Source organism: Electrophorus electricus, chromosome 21 (genome assembly GCF_041902795.1).
Source record: "Electrophorus electricus isolate QZ-2024a chromosome 21, ASM4190279v1, whole genome shotgun sequence".
Classification (NCBI taxonomy): Eukaryota; Metazoa; Chordata; class Actinopteri; order Gymnotiformes; family Gymnotidae; genus Electrophorus; species Electrophorus electricus.
Window position 1 is genome coordinate 6,607,706 of NC_137517.1, and position 20,093 is coordinate 6,627,798.

At 41.8% G+C, this 20,093-nt stretch overlaps 1 protein-coding gene across 1 annotated transcript; it reads left to right on the forward strand.

Annotated features, from left to right (window-relative positions):
- Window positions 1-398: 398 nt before the first annotated feature.
- On the forward strand, window positions 399-8,383 carry stk35 (serine/threonine kinase 35). Its single transcript, XM_027018082.3, has 3 exons — window positions 399-1,141; window positions 2,681-3,442; window positions 6,072-8,383. Exons 1-2 carry the CDS (start codon window positions 646-648, stop codon window positions 3,388-3,390), a joined length of 1,206 nt encoding a protein of 401 aa, XP_026873883.2. The 5' UTR covers window positions 399-645; the 3' UTR covers window positions 3,391-3,442; window positions 6,072-8,383.
- Window positions 8,384-20,093: the final 11,710 nt, after the last annotated feature.

Genomic DNA, 20,093 nt, shown 5'->3' on the forward strand with positions numbered 1-20,093 from the left:
AATTCTGTGTGCGAATTACATTACGTCTTACTTTTCGGAAACTTCCAGTAAATAAATCAGCTGTTACATTTACGAATTAGCCTGCTAATAGTTAGCTATGACCGGTCTAAACTATAGCAGCCTATGTCCTTATTAAATAAGCGTCATACTAGATCAGATCTACACATCATTTCCCACGCCCACCATAACGATCGAGCGTTCATTTGCGTCGGGCGACGGATGATTAGCCATCACCTTGATGGGTGTCAGAAGTGTAAACTCTACTTTTTAAAATATACATTTTGCTGACCAATTCATATTTATAGTGTTTCTATTTTCTCTTTGCGCATATATATATATATATATATATATAATTTTTTTTTTTTTTTTTTTGACACCTATCGGAAGTGAATGGAACAGGCTGCCGAAGACACACCTTCTTTCTGCTGCTCCAGTTTAGAATGAAACTACTGGTTTGTTTATGTCGGTGAGAGTTAAATCTATTGGAGGGAACGAAATATTGAAACATTATTATCAGCCAGAAGTTCGCCGCTTAGCTGCTAGACTTCACCTCCCAGTAAACGGCGTAAGGAAGTTATGAACAATCGGACCTATAAACAATCGGACCACAGCCTCGAAACTTATGTTTGAAGAGGGGGCGAAGTCATGGAACTACGCAACGGGATACCGAGGAGAATAAGAAGCGTGCGACGGGGCTGGAAAAGACGTCCGCCTCCGGACACGAACATGAAACGGGACGAATGTAAAGTTTTGAGGTCGCTGCCTTTGGACATCAACGACGACCACGACGCGTCAATGGGAGAACACTGTTTCTCAGCAAACGCTGTAACCGCTGTGATCGTGGCACCTCGATACAATTTGCTGCGGGAGGTTGGTCGAGGGAGTTACGGTATTGTATATGAAGCTATTGCCCGTAAATCTGGCGCCCGTGTGGCGGTGAAGAAGCTCCGTTGCGACGCGCCAGAGAAAGTCGAACTCGCCTTGGCCGAGTTTTGGGCCTTGGCTAGTTTGGAGAAGAAGCATGAAAACGTTGTTCAGCTCGAAGAATGTATACTCGAAAGCAACGGAATGGCCCAGAAAATGAGCCACGGCAACAAACAGTCAAAACAGTACTTGCAGTTAGTGGAGACGTCATTGAAAGGTACAAAAAGAAAATTAGCTAACAAATAAACAAATACAAGGCTTTATTGAACATATCCATCCAGCTAGTCAGCTGGCTATCGACGGCTGGCGAACTACAAACCCTGACAATTTCCTCTGTGGATTAGTTAGTTATTAGTAGGGTAACGTTAGCTACTAACTTAACTAGCTAACTAGCATATTGTTAGTCTCACTCAACTAGCTAAATATGACTTTTAAAAAACTTTCTTTGCGATTTGTGTGAAGTTCAGAATGGCTCTGGCCTATCCTTAAGCGTTGCTTGCTACCTAGCTTGCTAAGCATGTTTTGATTTTGCTGCGTGTGATCAGTTAAGTGGTTCAACTCGAGCTAAAATCCTGCCCAGCAGCAATGCTTCTTTACGTTTGTGTTGTAAACACGTAGGCACTTCTAATGCAGAGGTGCAGAAGTTGTTCGCTGGTGCAGTTACGGCCGAAGTTGAAACAAACCTGAGCCAGCTGTGCCGTGCGGCGCGTGAGGGAACATCGCGTTCCTGTTCGCGACAATTAACTCGCTCGCGAAGGCCCGCCCCTTTTTAATTATTGTTTTGTTTTTTTTTAAATATTTTGTCAGTTGTCTCGACGTTAGTCGTTCACTGTCTTTGCCCTGAGTAAAAAAAAACCAAAAACAAACAAACAAACACATGGCTACTTATTTATGCTTCTTTCATCCAGTTCTTGTGTGAATTTGCAGGGTTTTTGGTCTGTTTGTTTAGTGGTATTTATATCACATGGGATTCTTGTAAAGCCAATGATTGGAACCACTTTGTGTAATGTAAGTAGCTACCCCACCTAGCAATGCCGGTGTGCAAATTTAAAAAAGATCCCGATGGTAAGCTTTTTTTCTGACACACACTGATCGCAGTGTTGGTTCTTTATTTGTTTAAGCTAAATTGCCTTAAGTTACTTTCTAAACTGCACATATTAACAGGCAGGCATGTTCCATACTAATGAAGTTTGTAACTTGTCTGGTATCAGACTAAACTATGTATCTTTTTTTAAGAGCATGAGTGAAACTGAGTTATCATCAAGAACACTCAAACTGCACTCAATTTCTCCAGAGAATGCAGGCACAGCAAAAACAAACAAGCCCCCCCCCCCTCCACACACACAAAAAAAACAAAAAACAAAAACATGAGTATACCAACTGAATGTGAAAGCAAAATTCAGCTTGTCCCATTTAGCTTGCTGGACCTTGCCCAAACCAGTAGAAACCGAATGGAGAACCGGAAGCCACAGTGATGTAATTAGTATCACATTGGGGTGTGTAAACATTTAGGCTAAGAGAGTCAGCGTGTTAGTGCAGTCTAGAAAAGTGTTATCAGTAAGCCCTTGGTTTTTGAACGTTAGCTTTGACTTTTCGAAGCGAAGCCTTGCGTTCTTTAAATGCTACATTGCTTGAGAATGGTGTTTGACACATCTATGTAGGACAGATAAACCTTGATTTTAGTGGTTTGTTCATGCAGACTTGCTCTCTGAGTAGCACAGGTGTGCTCAGTAACATCCTTTGAATGCTATTCCAGGTGAGCGGATCCTGAATTACCCTGCGGAGACGTGCTACCTGTGGTTTGTCATGGAGTTCTGTGAGGGCGGCGACTTGAACCAGTACATCCTGTCCCGGCAACCCGACCCGCGCACCAACCGCAGCTTCATGAAGCAGCTGACCAGCGCCGTGGCCTTTCTCCACAAGAACAGCATCGTCCATCGTGACCTCAAACCCGACAACATCCTCATCTCCCAGAAGGCTGGCGCGCCCGTCGCCAAGGTTGCGGATTTTGGGCTCAGCAAGGTGTGTGCGGTTCTGGGCTGCGAGGAGCAAGGCAGTCAGGCCCCAGCCGAACGTACTGTCAATGTCAACAGGTACTGGCTGTCGTCGGCATGTGGCTCCGACTTCTACATGGCTCCGGAGGTGTGGGAGGGCCACTACACTGCCAAGGCGGACATCTTCGCCCTGGGCATCATCATCTGGGCCATGCTTGAGCGCATCACGTTCATCGATGCTGAGTCAAAGCGTGAACTCCTTGGGACGTACGTGCGGCAGGGCGGCGAGATCGTGCCGGTGGGCGAGGCCCTGCTGGAGAACCCCCACATGATCCTGAACATCCCGCAGAAGTCTCGCAGCGGCATGTCGGACGGCGTGCGCCGCCTCCTGTGCGAAATGCTGGCTGCCAATCCACAGGACCGGCCTGACGCCTTTCAGCTGGAGCTCAGGATGGACCAGTGCGCTGCGTGAGACACCCCTCTCCTGCTGCTGTGGCCCAAAGAGCTTGTGAGCTCAGTAACAGGTGGGTTTTTGAAACTATTGGCTGGTATTAACAGCTCTCGTCTTTTTTTTTTTTTTTTTTTTTTACACACTCAAGAAGTTTCGAGATAAATTGTAAAATGTCATCTCAGCTCTGGATTCTTAAAATTGTGATTCAGGGAATGTCATTGTATTTTTTCAGAAAAGGTTATTCTCAGATTTCAGACCTTGAGGACAACACCACTTTACACATCAGTGAAACCACTATTGTAATGGACTATATTCAGCTTTTCAGTTAACAATTAACTCTCCTTTGATCTAAGTGAGCCACGGTAGTCAAAGAAAGATGCTAACTGACCTTCTCTGTCTCACTGCAGGAGAATGAGAACCCTGACTGTTGTCTTTGTGCTATGATGCTTTTCTTTTCCTGGAAGATATGTTTTACCTAATGTTTAAACTTTAACCTGCTTGTACAGTTGTCATGGGTGGAGTGTTTAATCTGTTTGTGTTCGGATGAATATCTATCTGACTCGCAGCTAGTCGGATCCAAGTCCACTTTTGTTTACAGTGTTTTAAAGGCATTTTTCTATGACTACCTGACTGGAATCTGACCCAACGCCACACACATACCCTCACTCCTTGCCTGAGCACGCCTCATGTACCCAGAGCTCGTGCTGTTGACACGTACGTCATTACACACCCCTAATCTGCCTGCCTGCTCAGGAATGTCTGGTCCCTCCCTCTGCTTTGTTCTGCCTTAATTAAATCTAGAGCTCCCATAGCCTCTGGAGCAGAGGAGCCTACACAAATTGCTTTACCCAGCTGGCTCCATGTGCTTCTCTGCTGTCTGTTATGTGCTCACCTTAGGGGCATTTTACATGCTGTTGGCTCAACAGGACGCGACAAATCTCGAGCAGAAGAGCTAACGATGCAGCTCCGCACGCTAGCCTGTTCCCAGGCTGCCTGCCAAGTGGGCGTACCAGATAGTTGGCAGTTTCCATCTTAGGCTGTTATCCCCTGAAACAGCTGGGGGTGCGTAGCCCTAGTGCCACCCTGAGTCCTGGCTTAGGGTGTTTCATTGCAGGAGGTAGGCAACAAGTCTGCCGCATTTTCCAGGTTTTGCATTACCAGGTAAGCAGACTGTTCGATCGTGCAGAGCTGCAAGCTTCTGTTTTTATCACCATGCTCGGTAAGGACAAGCTAGCTTTCATTCTTCTGGGACAGCGTGCTTCCGCCACTCACAGACTCAGATGTAGGGCAGTTGTGCATTGGACCTCAAACTACCCCCTCCCCATACGTGTGCACAATGAGAGGGGCTCATTCATCCATCTATGCATCCATCAGAACAACCTGCACGAGACTCTCTCTCCCTCTCTCTCTCTGTGTGGGTGTGTTGGAGAGTTGATTACAGGCATAAAGGACTTGAAAGTGCCTAGGACCATTTTGACGTATGTAACGTTCAGCCTTTTCTCCATTCACTGGTGCCATGGAGATAATTGCAGCCGCATACCGACCCCACCCCCTCTGTGTCCTGCCCAAGCGCCTGCTCTCAGCAGGCCCACGGTGAGACTGCTGCTACTGCTGTTTCCCCAGCGGCTGTCCAGGCCACATTGAGCACTCGCACTGGGAACATGTTGTCCTCTCTCTGCCTGGCTGGCTGGCTCTGTCCTCTATAGGCTAAGCTACTGGACTGACTGGGGCGGATCCTGAAGCTTTACAGGAAGTAGAAAATCAGTTGGGTCAGGCTTGATTTTGAAGAAGCAAACCTTTCCCCCCCCCCCCCCCTTCCTCTGTCACTCGCTGTCAGGTCATCCAGCCGTGCACAAGCCCATAGCAGTTGATAAAACAGTGATGAGAAGCAGGGCGTTTCTATGTACCCACTTCTCTCTATTCTCTTCTGCTTGTTTGTCTAATTTTTATTTATTTTTTTTATTTTATTTATTTATTTTAAATCGGTATCACTCGGTGAGTACTGAACCGTATGAAGCATAACATTACAGTCGGGCTGCGGCAATCGGAACACGCGAGTACCTCAAACCACGCTGAGCCAGACAGTGGAACTAACACAAGTTGTTATTTGGTGCGGCCGCTGTCTGGAGAAGGGAGGGGATTGGGGAAGCTGAATGGCGGCTCTGTGGGGGGTGGGGCTGTAGGGGGCAGGTGAAGGTCTGAGGAAGGGGCCCCGTGGTGGGGAGCAGTGGCACTGTTGTAAAAGAGCCATTCAGCCTGGATACATGACATCCTGTAACGTAACACCTACATGCTTATTGAAGCAGGCCATCAAAAGCATAGACATCATGACTATCAGGACTTTTGTCTGTCTGTCTAATAATTTCAAAAATATATTTAATCACACGCACAAGGGATAGGGTGGCTGAGCTGTACAGGCTCCACTGGTGGAGTTTATAGCTCTGGGGTCATTGATTCAGTCTGGTTCTAACTATAGCCCACCTTGTCTTCTTGTGAGTGTGACTATGCCTATCTAATTGCACTGCACCAAGCTGACACTGCTGCTGCAAAGGTGAACTTGGATTTTAATATAATAATCATGAGCCAATTATTAACCATTTTGAATATTAATGTTTGAAAAATAGGAAAACTTCAGAGGGAGTGATTGAATGAAGAATAATGAATAGATTTAATTCTGGCTTCGTGTGTGTGTGTGCGTGCAGAGGTGGGACAGCTTTCATTCTTCTTCCTCTGGTGGATGAGGAGCTTCCAGCGAGCCAAGCATGGCTGACTGCGCAGCCAATCGAGAGGAGAGGCGGGGCTCGGCTCAGTGAAGCCTGCTATCTGCTCTTGTTGGGACAGAATGCGCCAAGCGTTAGCCCTGCTGACCAGCCTCTCAGAACACCCAGTGTATGGAAATGCGGCGCAGCTTGATGTGCGTGGTATCTTCACGCGCGGCCCAAGTTTACCCAAAGTTCAAATTCCTCTTAATGACTCGGCCAATCGTGCTTGTAGATGTATTCTAGGCTGGTCATCTCTATGAACTCCATATTGATATGAATATTTTGTCAGGCCAAGGGAGTATGTTTTTGTTTGTTTCTTTCTTTTCCTTATTTCCTCCTGTTATACTGATACGATGTTGTGTTGGATAACAGAGAGGAAGACGTATTGCACTTTGTATACATTCAAATCGCCTCTACACATCCCAGTATATCTGTAGACTGTGGTGGGTAGTTGAGAAGAGCTGGATCTGTACCATGCTCCATACAGTGCTGTTTTCTTAATGTTCCTGAATGCTGTCAACCATTCCTGTAATGAAATGGTTAATGAATGATCTACTGTGAAAGATGTAATGTGAATCAACAGAGGCCTTGTCTTTCCTCTCAATCTGGGCATGAATGTGCACCTGAGCTACACCATACTGGTTCTGTGGTGCACTCCTGTGCCTTACTTTTATTCATTACAGCAGCAAGCCACAGAATAGTTTAAATATATGTTTTTCCTGGCCCCCATAATATGATGTTTGATAGCTGAATAAGGCCTTTGAAACATTAATATTGAGGCTAGCGGGCTTGCTCTTAAAAAAAGAGGACATTGCTAATTTAATGTAAGATTTTTACCATTTGTGGTGAACCTTATGATCAAAGACATTTGATTTTTAAAAGTTTTTTTTTTTAAATTCTTTATAGTGATATAAACATGAGTAGATATTGAAAGACACTTCTGAGGCAGAAGGGCAATTATCTGGCATGATGGAATAAACCTTCTTTCAGTATGCTTATTAATTACCCTGGAGTACATTTAAGTATGTGAAAAGGGATCAAAAGGACTAGTTACATGTTTAACTTTTTGGTGTTTTGTTTGTTTGTTTTCCAACTTGAAACATAGAACTGATGAATATGTATTTTAAAGAATGTTGAGTCCTAACGAAAAAACAGCCATTTCCAATTTTGTGTGATCAGTTATTTTAGTTTATTTTGTATAAGCCTTTACATTAAATTACTAAAATATGCTTTATTTTCATTCAGGTAGGCATTTGGAAATAATATTTGCAGTAATAGTGCTGAAATTGGTTTGTGGCAGTGGAGAAGTTTTTCCACGCGAGCATACATTTAAATTTACAAATATTTTAGGTTTTGCTATATTTTATATTGCTATATTGACATCAAACCAGGTTTGTAATTTTACCAAAAAATGTCCAGTGTGTTTTGCTGCAAATACTCAATTATATTAATTAATATATTAATTGGTTATGGGGGGGGTCTCTAAGAAAAAAAAAAAAAAAAAGACCTTTTGTAGTACTTCTACCAACACCCCTGCACACGATGTCACAATGTTTGCGACCCTACCTTAATGTGCCAGTCCTGTTCGGTTTGCGAAACATACACAGTAGCACGTTAAATGTTGGCATGTTGAAAAAATGTATACAAATTCAAAATGAGCCAAAAGAGATGCATCAGGATTGTGAATTGTAGAAAAGTCTCCAGAATGGTATTCCATTAGAATGTTTAAATGAATACAGTTCTCATATTCAGATACTAAATAGGAAATTTATGTATTGAATTACCTGCTGCATGGGTCTGTTTCTATGGCTACTACTGAACCAGGTTAGGGTAGCATTGCATAATTACTGAACCAAAAATTCAGAACACTACCACTTTGAATGTGCCAGGTGGTTACAAATTGTCCTGTTGTTTTTTTTGTAGTTACTTTCATGACTGACAGGATTTTTATTGAAATGCTGAGTTTCATACAAGAATATTTGTGAGTAGCTATGTGTGTTTTTCACAAGAATGTTAAGAAACAGTTTCCCCCCCTTTTGTTCCAGGACCAGGTATTCTTACCATTTTATTTCACTGAGTAGATTGAAAAAATGAGTTGTCTTTTGTGTTTCTGGTTTACTCATGGGATTGCTCTACCTCATTTACCTCATTATTGTTCTTATTAAATGTGTGGTTGGATTTAGATTTTAAATATGTATTTCCATGCATTTAGCCTTCCTTTACAATTCATTAAAAAAAAAATCTCGGTGCAACTGCGTTTCATCTTTTAAGGTGTGATTTTTAAAAAAACAAAAACAAAACTCTTTTTAAAATAAGTGATTTCATGGTCATTAATTCTCCAGTACCTTAGAATTACAGTAATGTGGCCTATTTATTTTCAAGCTTTGTGAACAGTTGAGTCACACACACAGACAGATGTCCAGGCCTCAAACAGGATTTGCTAGCACTGTAGCCGTGCTGCCCCTGCAATGGCACTCCCAACATGCTCTTGTAATGAAAGAGTCAGTATGACGAAACGAGCTCAGCCAGCTGCACCAGTTCCAGGCGGTGCTCCGAATAGAAGCCTTAGGTGATCCGGTTTTAAGCGACACTGCACTTTTTCTTTCCATTGCTTCGAGAAGCCTTAAAGATTCCTGCTTACTTTGGCTCTGACTTGAGCTTGTGCAGAATCTAAAAGGAAATGTTACGATGTGGTATAACTTGCACCTTTTCACTTCATGACCAGCTTCTCTGTGACATTTACACTTAGATCTCATACTGGCTCACAGTGCTTCTATACAGCAGCATTGGCCCCAAACATTAGTGTTTTTCATTGGTATGTAACGATCAACATTTCATCTGTTCACCATGTTGGCCCAAGCCAGCATAACCATGGCTAACATAATCATTCAGTTGAATGAATGGTTTGGGGGTGGCAAGACCAAAGAATCTCATGTTTCCATGTTAATATCAGCTGTAGTGGACAGGGGACTTGGCTTTTTTCTTTGCATGCCTTGCATGCAGTGATCTAATCTAATGCAAAGGCTTAGTCTGGTCTGCCTTCCAAAACTTTCCTTAAACAGAAAGTTAGGAAGTCTGGTTTAGAGACACTCTAAAGGACTCTAAGGATGTTATAAAAATGTTAGCATGGAAGGTTTTTAATGATTCTATGAGCATCTTTTTTTTTTTTTTTTTTTTTTTTTTTTTTTTCACAAAGCATCTGTTCTTTGTAAATAATTATTTTTTTTTGTTTTTAAAAAAATGAAATATCTGACTTGCTTTAATATTGTGCATTCGTGCATTTTTGTTTATACATGCTCAAGGATGCATTAAACGGAAAGTACATAATTAACAAGATTCATCATAATTATCATACATGTAAAAAAAAATACATGACATATTCAAAGATAATAACAGTGATTACATGGTGTCAAAATAAATCTTTAGCAGAGATTTAAATGAAGACAGAGGAGATATCTTGAATAAACTCCATAATATGGAAACTACTATGCAAAAAGACTGAACACCCATAGAAGTTCATTTTAACCTTGGAACATGAAGACCTAAATTAGTCTAAAGTATAATAATGTGCTTTATAACGTATAAATGCATAAGCTCTTCCAGGTAATTGGGATCCAAACCATGAAGAGCAGCTCATGCTGAGCACAGTATGCGCCAGTTGGCCAGTGAAGACTGAAGAATGGGGGTGATATGATCACTTTTCTCAGAGTAGCTTAAGATCCTAGCAGCTGGATTCTGTCCATATGGTAAACTGTTGTCCTGTATCTTACAAATGCATATATAAATGTTTCTACATCTGTGCTAAGCGATGGTCTGAGACAGTGCAGTGTTGGAGAGATGGAAAAATGCTGTCTCAATTATAGCACAGTTGTGCATTTCGAAAGCAAGTGCGTAGGTTTTACTGGTGTTCAATTTTAGAAACTAAACAATACACTACATGACAGATGAGTCAGCTTGGCCTAGATATTTGCTGTCTGCATCAGAGAGGCACATCCCAGTGAGCCTGTTCTGCCCGTCCCCAAGGGGTTGCGCAGGTCAGGCAGCAGCCTGTGGCAGGGTTGTGGTCTTGGTGGGAAAACAGGCTGAGCTAAAATAGCGCTGCCCCAGACTCTTCTACACACTTCAGCCCTACATTGGCTGCTTCACTGCCTTGTGTGGCCTTGTGGCTGTGAATTTGCTGTGTGTGTGTGTGAATGTGTGTCTGTTTGTGGCCTTATATCTGTGCATAAGCAATACACTGTCATACAGCAACATTCCATCTGATGCTGTGTGTGAAACTGCCTTTCTGGTATGTCTCCCTTTGTATATACATATATGTATATGTGTGTATATTTTATAAATTAATTACTTAATTGATATCTATTTACTCATTTCTGAATGGTCATTGAAATAAATTCCTTGTCAGTATTTAATGTTTATAATGAGGAACATTGTGGAATACTGCTTCACGGACTTATGTACTGAGCACATCATGACCTCCTGGGTGTATTTATGTGCGTGCTTATGAGAGAAATGGAAAGACGGAGAGAGTATGTGTGCATTAACAAGAAACATAGCCTATAGGGGTGGTATATAAGGGTACATGCAGGGGTACATGATATAAATAAAGATACATGCACATGTGATAAATATAAGTTTTTAGAACTAAATATTTTTAATGTGTTGCATGTTGTTGGAGTTGGATGGTCAGATTTGTCAAATTTGTAAAATAACAGACATTTGACACATACTTACACCTATACTGTGTCAATCACCAATCAGCACACCAATTCTTACTGGTTAACTGGTGATACCCATCAAATTTGTAGTAGCTTACACAGCAGATTTCTGCAGACTTTGAAATACCATTATCCAGTGTTCAAGTGCGTTACATGATCCCTTCTGCTAGCAAGATAACAGGGATGTAACAATCCTAAGGGGAGTGTGTGTGTAAAGTTACAAAGGATGAGGCTGACACCAATAACTTTTGCACGTATATTGATTTACTTATAACTTACAAACAATGGAAACAATAGAAACAGACGTCAGTGGGGAGAGCACATGGTTCAAGGAATGAGAACAGATCTTGTGAGGGTTTTTTTTGGAGGGGGGGCAAGAAGTACAACTGGACATTCTGGACAGTGCCAAGGGAATGAAAATAATAGCTTACCGGTGTGTCATATACCTTTCCTAATTAAGTGGCACCCGCCCCTGACCTACCACATCTATACGATTCACCTGTAACCACGTTACCTTACTTGTCCACACCGACAGATATCAAAATCAAATCAGAATTTATTTATATAGCGTTTTTTACAACAGATGTTGTGAAAAGCAGCCTTACATATCCAAGTCCAAGCCCCCAGTGAGCAAGCCAAGGGCCAACAGTGGCAAGGAAAAACTCCCTAGAGCATGAGGACGAAACCTTGAGAGGAACCGAGACTCAAAGGGGGGCCCATACTCCTCTGGCCGAGATAGGGGAGACATAATAGCAACCTCATATCAATAAGCTTAACAGCAGTAGCGTTCAAACATAGTCGCAAGCTGCCTTAAATACGCACGTCTCCAACATGCCCCACATCCGTGCTGCTCTGCTTCCGCAAGAGGTTCGGCTATAAAGCAGTAGTCCCACCCCTTTCTCCACAAACAAGGCTTCCCATTGGTTTACCTGTAACAGGATATAGCAAAGGAAAAGAAAAACAAAACAAAAAAACAAAACAAAAAAGCAACCAATACAAAAACACGTGCCCTATTGGCACGTAACAATCTGTTTGCAAGGTCAGGCTTTAGATGTCATAGGTTTGTTCTGAATGACAGGAGGTGTCAAGCATGACCATCACTGTTCTGGTGTCCCAGGGGCTTGGAACGCCAGAAGCAGAGATTTAAACAAAGCTGTCATGTAGCCGGCAGTGTGGGAGGAAACCACAGGCTGTGCGTGCCGCGTGTCATCATGCTAGAAGTCAGGAAACTAGGTTTGAAATCATACGAAATAGAAAAAATGTTAGCACTCCTCCTCCTCCTTCAGAACTGTCACTTGTTGAGAGTTGCTAAACACATTGTTTTAGTTAATTGTATAAAATTGTTTGGTGGACATTTCCTTCATAGTTTTTTGGGCAGTGTAACATGCTGGTGCAAGCATTTCTATATATCCATTTTATATCAACTACTGAATTCTTTCTGCAATAAGTTTTACATTTTGGTTCGAATGTATTAGCAAGAAATAAATCCCAGATGTGCAAAGGTTCTTAAATGCATGGGAGCTTTCACTAGTATTCTCAGGAACTTGTTCTTGATGAACACTGACTATACTATGCCTATGTCCCTATGCTATAAATAATAGTTCACATTATTATATAGTAGGTCAGCAGTTAAGGTATTAGATTGGCAAGCAGAAGGTTTCTGGTTCAAGCCCCACCACTACTAAGCTACCACTGTTGGGCCCCTGAGCAAGGCTCTTATTACTCAAACTACTCAGTCACAATACTAAGTTGATTTGGATAAAAATATCTGCTAAATGCTGCAAATTTTAATGCAGTTCTTCCCCATATTTTATTTCTCTGTCATTTTCTATTCTTTTCTTTTCAGACTCTCAAAACTCTTAAGCTCCATCAGTTTTCTGTCATTTTTAGTCTGTGGTCCCTCAAGATATTCTACCCAAAATTATAAATTCATGACTGGGTATTATCTAATGAAATAAAAAACGAAAAACAAGAAACAAATACCCGTTACAATGGCCTTTACATATGAAAATAGTATTATATAGAATGTGGTTCATTCACTTAAGCAACGAAAAGTTGCATTTTATTACGGTGGACACATTGATAAAGGTGAGCAATTGTTAAGGAGTGTTATGTTTCAGTATGTTGTGTATCATGGGCCCCTATAATGGCACCACATTGCACATCCATTTGCATCAGTAAGTGCGTTATTTATTTAAATGACACAGGGCCTTTTATATATAAAAGATCTTAGTAAATCCAAAAAAATCCTCACCGATAGTTGCTGCTGCCATTATCTGGAGCGATCTGGTTGACTATGTATTTGGTTTGGATGTCAGAGTGCCCTAGGCCATGATTCTGTGCAAACCCTATTTTCTGTTCGTTTCAAATTTACGCATTGCATAAATTAGTGCGTGACACAGGCAACAATAGAAAGAACCTCCTTTAACTCCTTTGCAAGTTGCGCTCCCCATGAGAGCACCAGCAACATAATTACCCATACACCTCTCCATACATTGTGTTATTAATGAGCATTTCTTTTCAGTAAAGCAAACCAAAAAAAAAGCAACTCAAAGCAAATATCTCTCTCATATTTAGAAAGATATGAAAAGAAAAAAATAAGGTGTGGGAGACCACACACATTTTAATTAGTCCATCAAAGGTAGGACGCATCCCGGCCCGGACACCATCTTGAATCTTGAGCCATCAAAGTCAGGCTGAGTCACGGTGCCGGCGACAAAGAACCGTGGTCCTTAAAAGAGTGCACGGCGCGACGAGCTGAAAAGGCAGCGTCTAATGGAACACGCGCATTGTCGAACGTCTTTTCAAAGTGCCGCCTCTCTCTGAATTACGGTCTGTCGGCAACACGGGCATCCAGCGCCCAGGGACAACGCTCTTCACACACAGCAGTCTGAGACGTCGAGATGAAAATCTCGTCGTGGTCGTGCATCTCATTGAGGAATTATTCCGATCGCGTCCTGAGCGGATCTTCGGGTAACAACGAACAATATTTTTAGTGTTAACATTAAACAAGTCTGGGAAAAGTTAGTATAGCGTTACATATCTGTTTTGCGTGAGCTGCAAGTCTACTGTGGTGATGTAATATGAATGTAATATGAATTGTATGAATGTAATTTCCAGACATTATATTAAATATACATTTCATGCTGTTTTCTTGTGATAGCCTACAGTCTCGCTAGTGGACACATACACACCAGACACGTTATTAGAAACATGGATCTCCTACCTATACCTACTGGTAAACCTATCCTATAGGTGCATTTTATTGATGTACAATTACAGACTAAAGACTAAAGCACTCTAAGACTAAACCAGTTCATCACTGGTTAGTTCCTGAACACACGAACACTTTCACATAGGGAAAAAGATGCGTAAAACTAAAGTAAACAAATCATAAGCTCTGTACAGCTCAGTAGTAATGTGGGCCATGTTGGAAAAATTCTGGACGGTCTCTAGAGTGATTTCAAAGGGTGATTGGCTCACACCCACACTGTGTTAATGAAGATAGAGGCCTTAGATGATAGTTGTATGTTTACCTCCTAATGTTCAGAGATTAACCTGAACAGGGCAAGAGGTCAGAATCTACAGGCTCTTACTCAGCATGTGCACAGAGTCTCATTAGAAATAAATCAAAAGGCATCTGCAGAGTATAGCGTGACTTTATTAATAAGCCAAGTTTGGGCAGGAACAAGACGCCTGAACAATGCCTGAGCCCAGCTGTGTGTGTGTTTTGTAGCTGGCTGGCTGGACGCCATCCTGGGGTTGCAGTTCTTCAAACAAAGCAGCCCAGTTCTGAATTGGTGAGTCATGTCTCTGCGGGCCCCGGGTGCCGTGTCACCCACAATCAGTGTAAGACACCTGCGCTGAAAGTCTCCACACACACCCACATCTCATTACCACCTTCAGGCCACCCACAGAGCGAAAGTGCACTTTCAGGTGAAATGACTGGTAATGACCGGTCATGGAGCAATTCCAGATGTTTGAATTGCTGCCTTCCTGTAAAATGTTAGTTAAAAAACAAAACATAACATGATTGGATGAGACTGTAGAGATTCTGAGCCTAGGGGTGAGAAACCTAGGGGAGCTCAAGTGGAGCTGGGACATTGCTGGTGGACTGAAGAGGCAGGCGAAGAGAAATCTCTCTCTCGATCTTGCCTTCTCTTTTTCTTTCTTTCTCTCTCTCTCTCTCTCTCTCTCTCTCTCTCTCACACACACACACACACACACACACACACACACACACACACACACACACACACACACACACACTCTAAATCCTAAATAATGTTAGCTGACTGATAAACCTCTGACAAAGCAAGCCACCTCTTAGCAACAAGCCACGTCTTAGCATAAATGTCATGGCCTAAAGTTTTGAGACTGACACAAATTTTGGTTTTCACAAAGTTTATTGCCTCAGTTTTTTTTAGATCCTTTTGTCAGATGTTTATATGTATAGTGAAGTACAATTATAAGCATTTCATAATTTTTAAAAAACTTTTTATTAAAAAAAAACATCCAGTTTAGAGACTTAATAAAGACTTAATATTTACAGTGTTGACCCTTCTTTTTTAAGACTTTTGCAATTCCCCTTGGCATGCTGGATATCAGCTACTGGGCAAAATCTTGACTGATGGCAACCTATTCTTGCCTAATCAGTGCTTGGAGTTGATTGATTTCAAGATTTACACTAGGCTCATAACCTCATAACCTTATATTTGAAGACTTACACTGGGCTGTGCAGTAGAGCATGCTCTTCCCAAAAAAATTGGTAAATACAGTTTGTCAAATAAATGCATAAAAGTCAGATAAATGTATTAGGTTTATTATGTAAATATAGATATTAATAGTGATATCTGCACGTGTTAAATATGAAGTTCTGTGTGTGAACGGGTACATATGAAAAAAGAGTAAAATATGTTATTATACACAGAATCTGTAATTGTTTTATGCTAACCAAAATATATGATGTCATGATCATACATGACTTTTTGTTTACTGTTTTCATATGGGAACCTATTCCCAATAGACAGTCTACAGTATTAATACAAAATGTTACTTTTGCCATAAAAATAAAAAGTATCTTAAACCTTTGCCTAAAATCTGAAGGTCCATGCAGGGTATTCAGAACTGGAATGGTCAGGAATCATTTGTAAGTTAAAATCTGAATACATGAGCACTGCACTATCGGAATAAATAGCATGACCTCGAAAGCTACCAGCCAAACAGGAGATATATTGATTAAACAGCACTCAGGATTCTGACAACATGGAAAAGTGGGGAACTGTTTTACAAGCACAAGCAGTATTGGGCAGGTATCTCTTGATGAAAGACCCATGTCTTATTGATCCTGCAGATCTGTTTCCCTCTTGAGGACGCTGAGTGGGATAATCCTAATCTTATTTTTCCGCATAATCTGACCAGAGTGAAAATACCAGGATTAATCAGTTCAGTGTCCTGAGAAAAGGCACACAGTACAGGACTTTCAAAGCAAGTGAACACAGTGACAACGTATTGAGTTAGAAAGGCAGGTTCCAGTTGGGATAACCCATCTTTTAGCAGGTACAAGTTTGACCCTCTGTCATTAGGTTCCAGTTGAGATTACCCTTCCTACAGATAGGTGTATGTCTGAAGTGTGTAATACACTCTGAGTACGAGGGGCCTTATACAGCCCTGTTGCTGGTTACATTTTACATTCAGTTGTACAGACTGGTAATTATCATTTGTACCCACAGTCATTTAGGTCAGGGCTTTCTACCATGAGCAGAGAAACAGTCTTTGCAACTGTGTGGTTCTCCATCTCTTCCGGACCATTTATGTCGAGGGGGACCGAAGAACAGAGCAAGCGGACCAACAGAGCACAGCAACTTTCTGGGGCCCAGGGGCCCGGGGGCAAGGGGACTGGTGGAGCCGTGGGTTCTCCTGAGCTTTGGCTGGCTCTGCCCTCAGTCATGATAAATCACCTGGCTTCATGTGGGATTCAGTGCTAAAGTAACTCCTACAGGGCTTGGCTTGTTCGACTGGTTTCAAGTGTCTCATATTATTGTGATTACCATTGTGTCGCGATTGTTAAAATACTGTAGAGAGTTGGAATAAATATCAGAGTCAGTTGTACCATGTCATGTGAGTGACATGTTATGGGTTATGACTGTAATGTGTAAACAAGACCCTTCAATTATCACAGAACGTAAAAAACGCCTCTAGGCTCACACGCACACACCACCACCAACAACAACACCGACGTACACAAAGAGTATATATATTTTTTATCAGTTCCTTTCTCAGTAAAGCTGCAGTCTTGTAACCGCAGACTCGTATAAAGCGGGCACAGCTGATAGTCACATAAACGCTATGATGATTCGCCTTACAGGCGTTACACAGACGTAGGAGTCGTTACGCACCTCCGAAGTGATCGCGATGTGCAAGACGTCTGCCTGTGGCTCGACTGACACCAAGCACGATCTTTGCCGCCCACATCTCTGTTCCCACGAACCAGTGCGCGATAAGATGCAAGGGCATCTTTCCGCAATCTTGGATAGTCGGTTATGATTCTGACCGCGTCCAGCGCTCGAAGGGGCTTTAATACGAGCACTGTAGGAGGGTAGATACATCAGCCAAGGAGAAGAAGACAGTTTAAAGGTGACTCTATTGATGTTAAATGGAAATATAAAGAACTCCAAGCAAAGACAGTGATGATGTATTGGCTATCAACTTACATCGATACTTGGACCGAAAACAACTTGTCCCCGAGCCTAAAGCGCAAGAGTAATTGAAAATATGTATAACAGCGCCCCCCAGTGTTGATTCATTGAATCGATTGATTGAACTGATTGAAGCTATGAGACACGTAATGAGAAACTTCTTACATTATTTTTATTTGACTATTGTGCCTTGGATCCGTATTAACAGTTATCAATAGGCTGAATCATTCCCAAATTATATACCGTGGTTTGAAATTAAATAATAAAACTATAAAACTATAAAAAAGTGAATATTCACTGCCTGGCCAAAAAAAAAAGGTCACCACCTGGATTTAACTAAGCAAATAGGTAAGAGCCTCCCATTGGATAAGTACTGCATGGGTGATTATGTTTCAGATGGCAACAAGTTATTTAACCCTAACTGATGCAGTGAGTAGCTTCTCATTTGTTAAACAACCATGTTGAAAGACACATCCTGTGCTTGTGGAAAAAAAATGTTAATCTGTTTTAGAAGGGTTAAATTATTGGCATGTATCAAGCAGAGAAAACATCTAAGGAGATTGCTGGAACTACTAAAATCGGGTTAAGAACTGTCCAACGCATTATTAAAAAGTGGAAGGACTGTGGGGAAACATCATTTTCGAGGAAGGAATGTGGTCGGAAAAAAATCTTGAATGATCGTGATCGGCGATCACTTAAACATGTGGTGAAATCAAATTGTAGAAAAACAACAGTAGAACTCAGTGATATGTTTAATAGTGAAAGTAAGAGCATTTCCACATCACAATGCAAAGGGAACTCACGGGATTGGGACTGAACAGCTGTGTAGCCTTAAGAAAACCACTTGTCAGTGAGGCTAACTAGCAAAAACGGCTTCAATTTGCTAGGGAGCATAAAGATTGGACTCTGGAGCAATGGAAGAAGGTCATGTGGTCTGATGAGTCCAGACTGACCCTGTTCCAGAGTGATGGCTGCATCAGGGTAAGAAGAGAGGCGGCTGAAGTGATGCACCCATTATGCCTAGTGCCTACCGTACAAGCCTGTAGGAGCAGTGCTATGATCTGGGGTTGCTGCAGTTGGTCATGTCTAGGTTCAGCAACGTTATGCGCCCAAAGAATGAGGTCAGCTGACTACCTGAACATACTGAACGACCAGGCTATTCCATCAATGGATTTTTTCTTCCCTGATGGCACGGGCATATTCCAAGATGACAATGCCAGCATTCATCGGGCTCAAATTGTGAAAGACTGATTCAGGGAGCATGAGACATCATTTTCACATATGGATTGGCCACCACAAAGTCCAGACATGAACCCCGTTGAGAATCTTTGGGATGTGCTGGAGAAGACTTTGCGCAGTGGTCCAAATCGCCCATCATCAATACAAGATCTTGGTGAAAAATTTATGCAACTCTGGACAGAAATTATTGTTGACATTGCAGAAGCTTGTGGAAACGATGCCACAGCGAATGCATGCTGTAATAAAAGCTAAAGGCGGTCCAACGAAATATTAGAGTGTGACCTTTTTTTGGCCAGGCAGTGTATATTATAAATGCCTAGGTCACTTTCTTTAAAAATTAATTTCAGCACCACAGCACGCTATTTATTTTTTGCTTCAGTCATATGCACCAAGAACAAATTGACTTTCTATGAGGCCATTAAAACATCATAATTCTTTCAAAGTGTCATGATTTTTATATGGTTATGAAATGCTTTTGACACGTTTGCATTACTCAGTATGAACATAAAACAGATGAACAGTCGAACAACTGAGCCGCGCTATTGCTTCGCGCGCTTTACATCGCAGTGGTCCAATTAAGTCTATGGCATATTTATGATGTTGGATTAGAGTGGAAAGAGGCATTAGTGAAGACACCAAGTCATCTTTATGACTGAATAAATTTGCTTTATCACTTTATGCTGCTGCGTGAGCTCTTCTGTGTATTGCCTTTTCGCTGAGGTGCTGTTAATGTTTGTCTGAAGAAACAGCTGCTTTTGGCTGCAGAAGCCAAACCTGGAGGTGTGTTTGTCCCGAGCGCAGTACAGTTGGTAGTCACGGAAACGTGCTTCTTATAGGGCAGACGTTTTTTCACAATGAAAATGAATAACTATTTCCAATCCAATATGCAGTGCACTCTATCTTCCTTCTCTGTCTCCTCGCCGCTCTTTTGCCTCACACAGAGTTTTCGTCAGAAAACAGCATGGGGCTTCTCTCTCTAATTACTGGTAAGATCACTGCTACCGTGGCTAAGCCCAGTCCTTCATGGATAAGGAGTGCCTGCTCTGGCTGGCATTGTGTCATTATCATGTTAATTAACACAGGTGAGACTCATCAGGTGCCACTAGAGCTACTGGCCTTCTTAAAAAACTTTCATGACTTTCAGCTTCAGAAGAGATGCAGATTCAGATATTCTTTAAAAGATAATAATAATGATGATGATGATGATGATTATTATTATTATGTTCTCTTTTCCCAAATCAGGAATTTAACTTTTAAACGTAACTTTTACCAGGAAGCTATAATCAACATTGTGAATGTGTTTTATT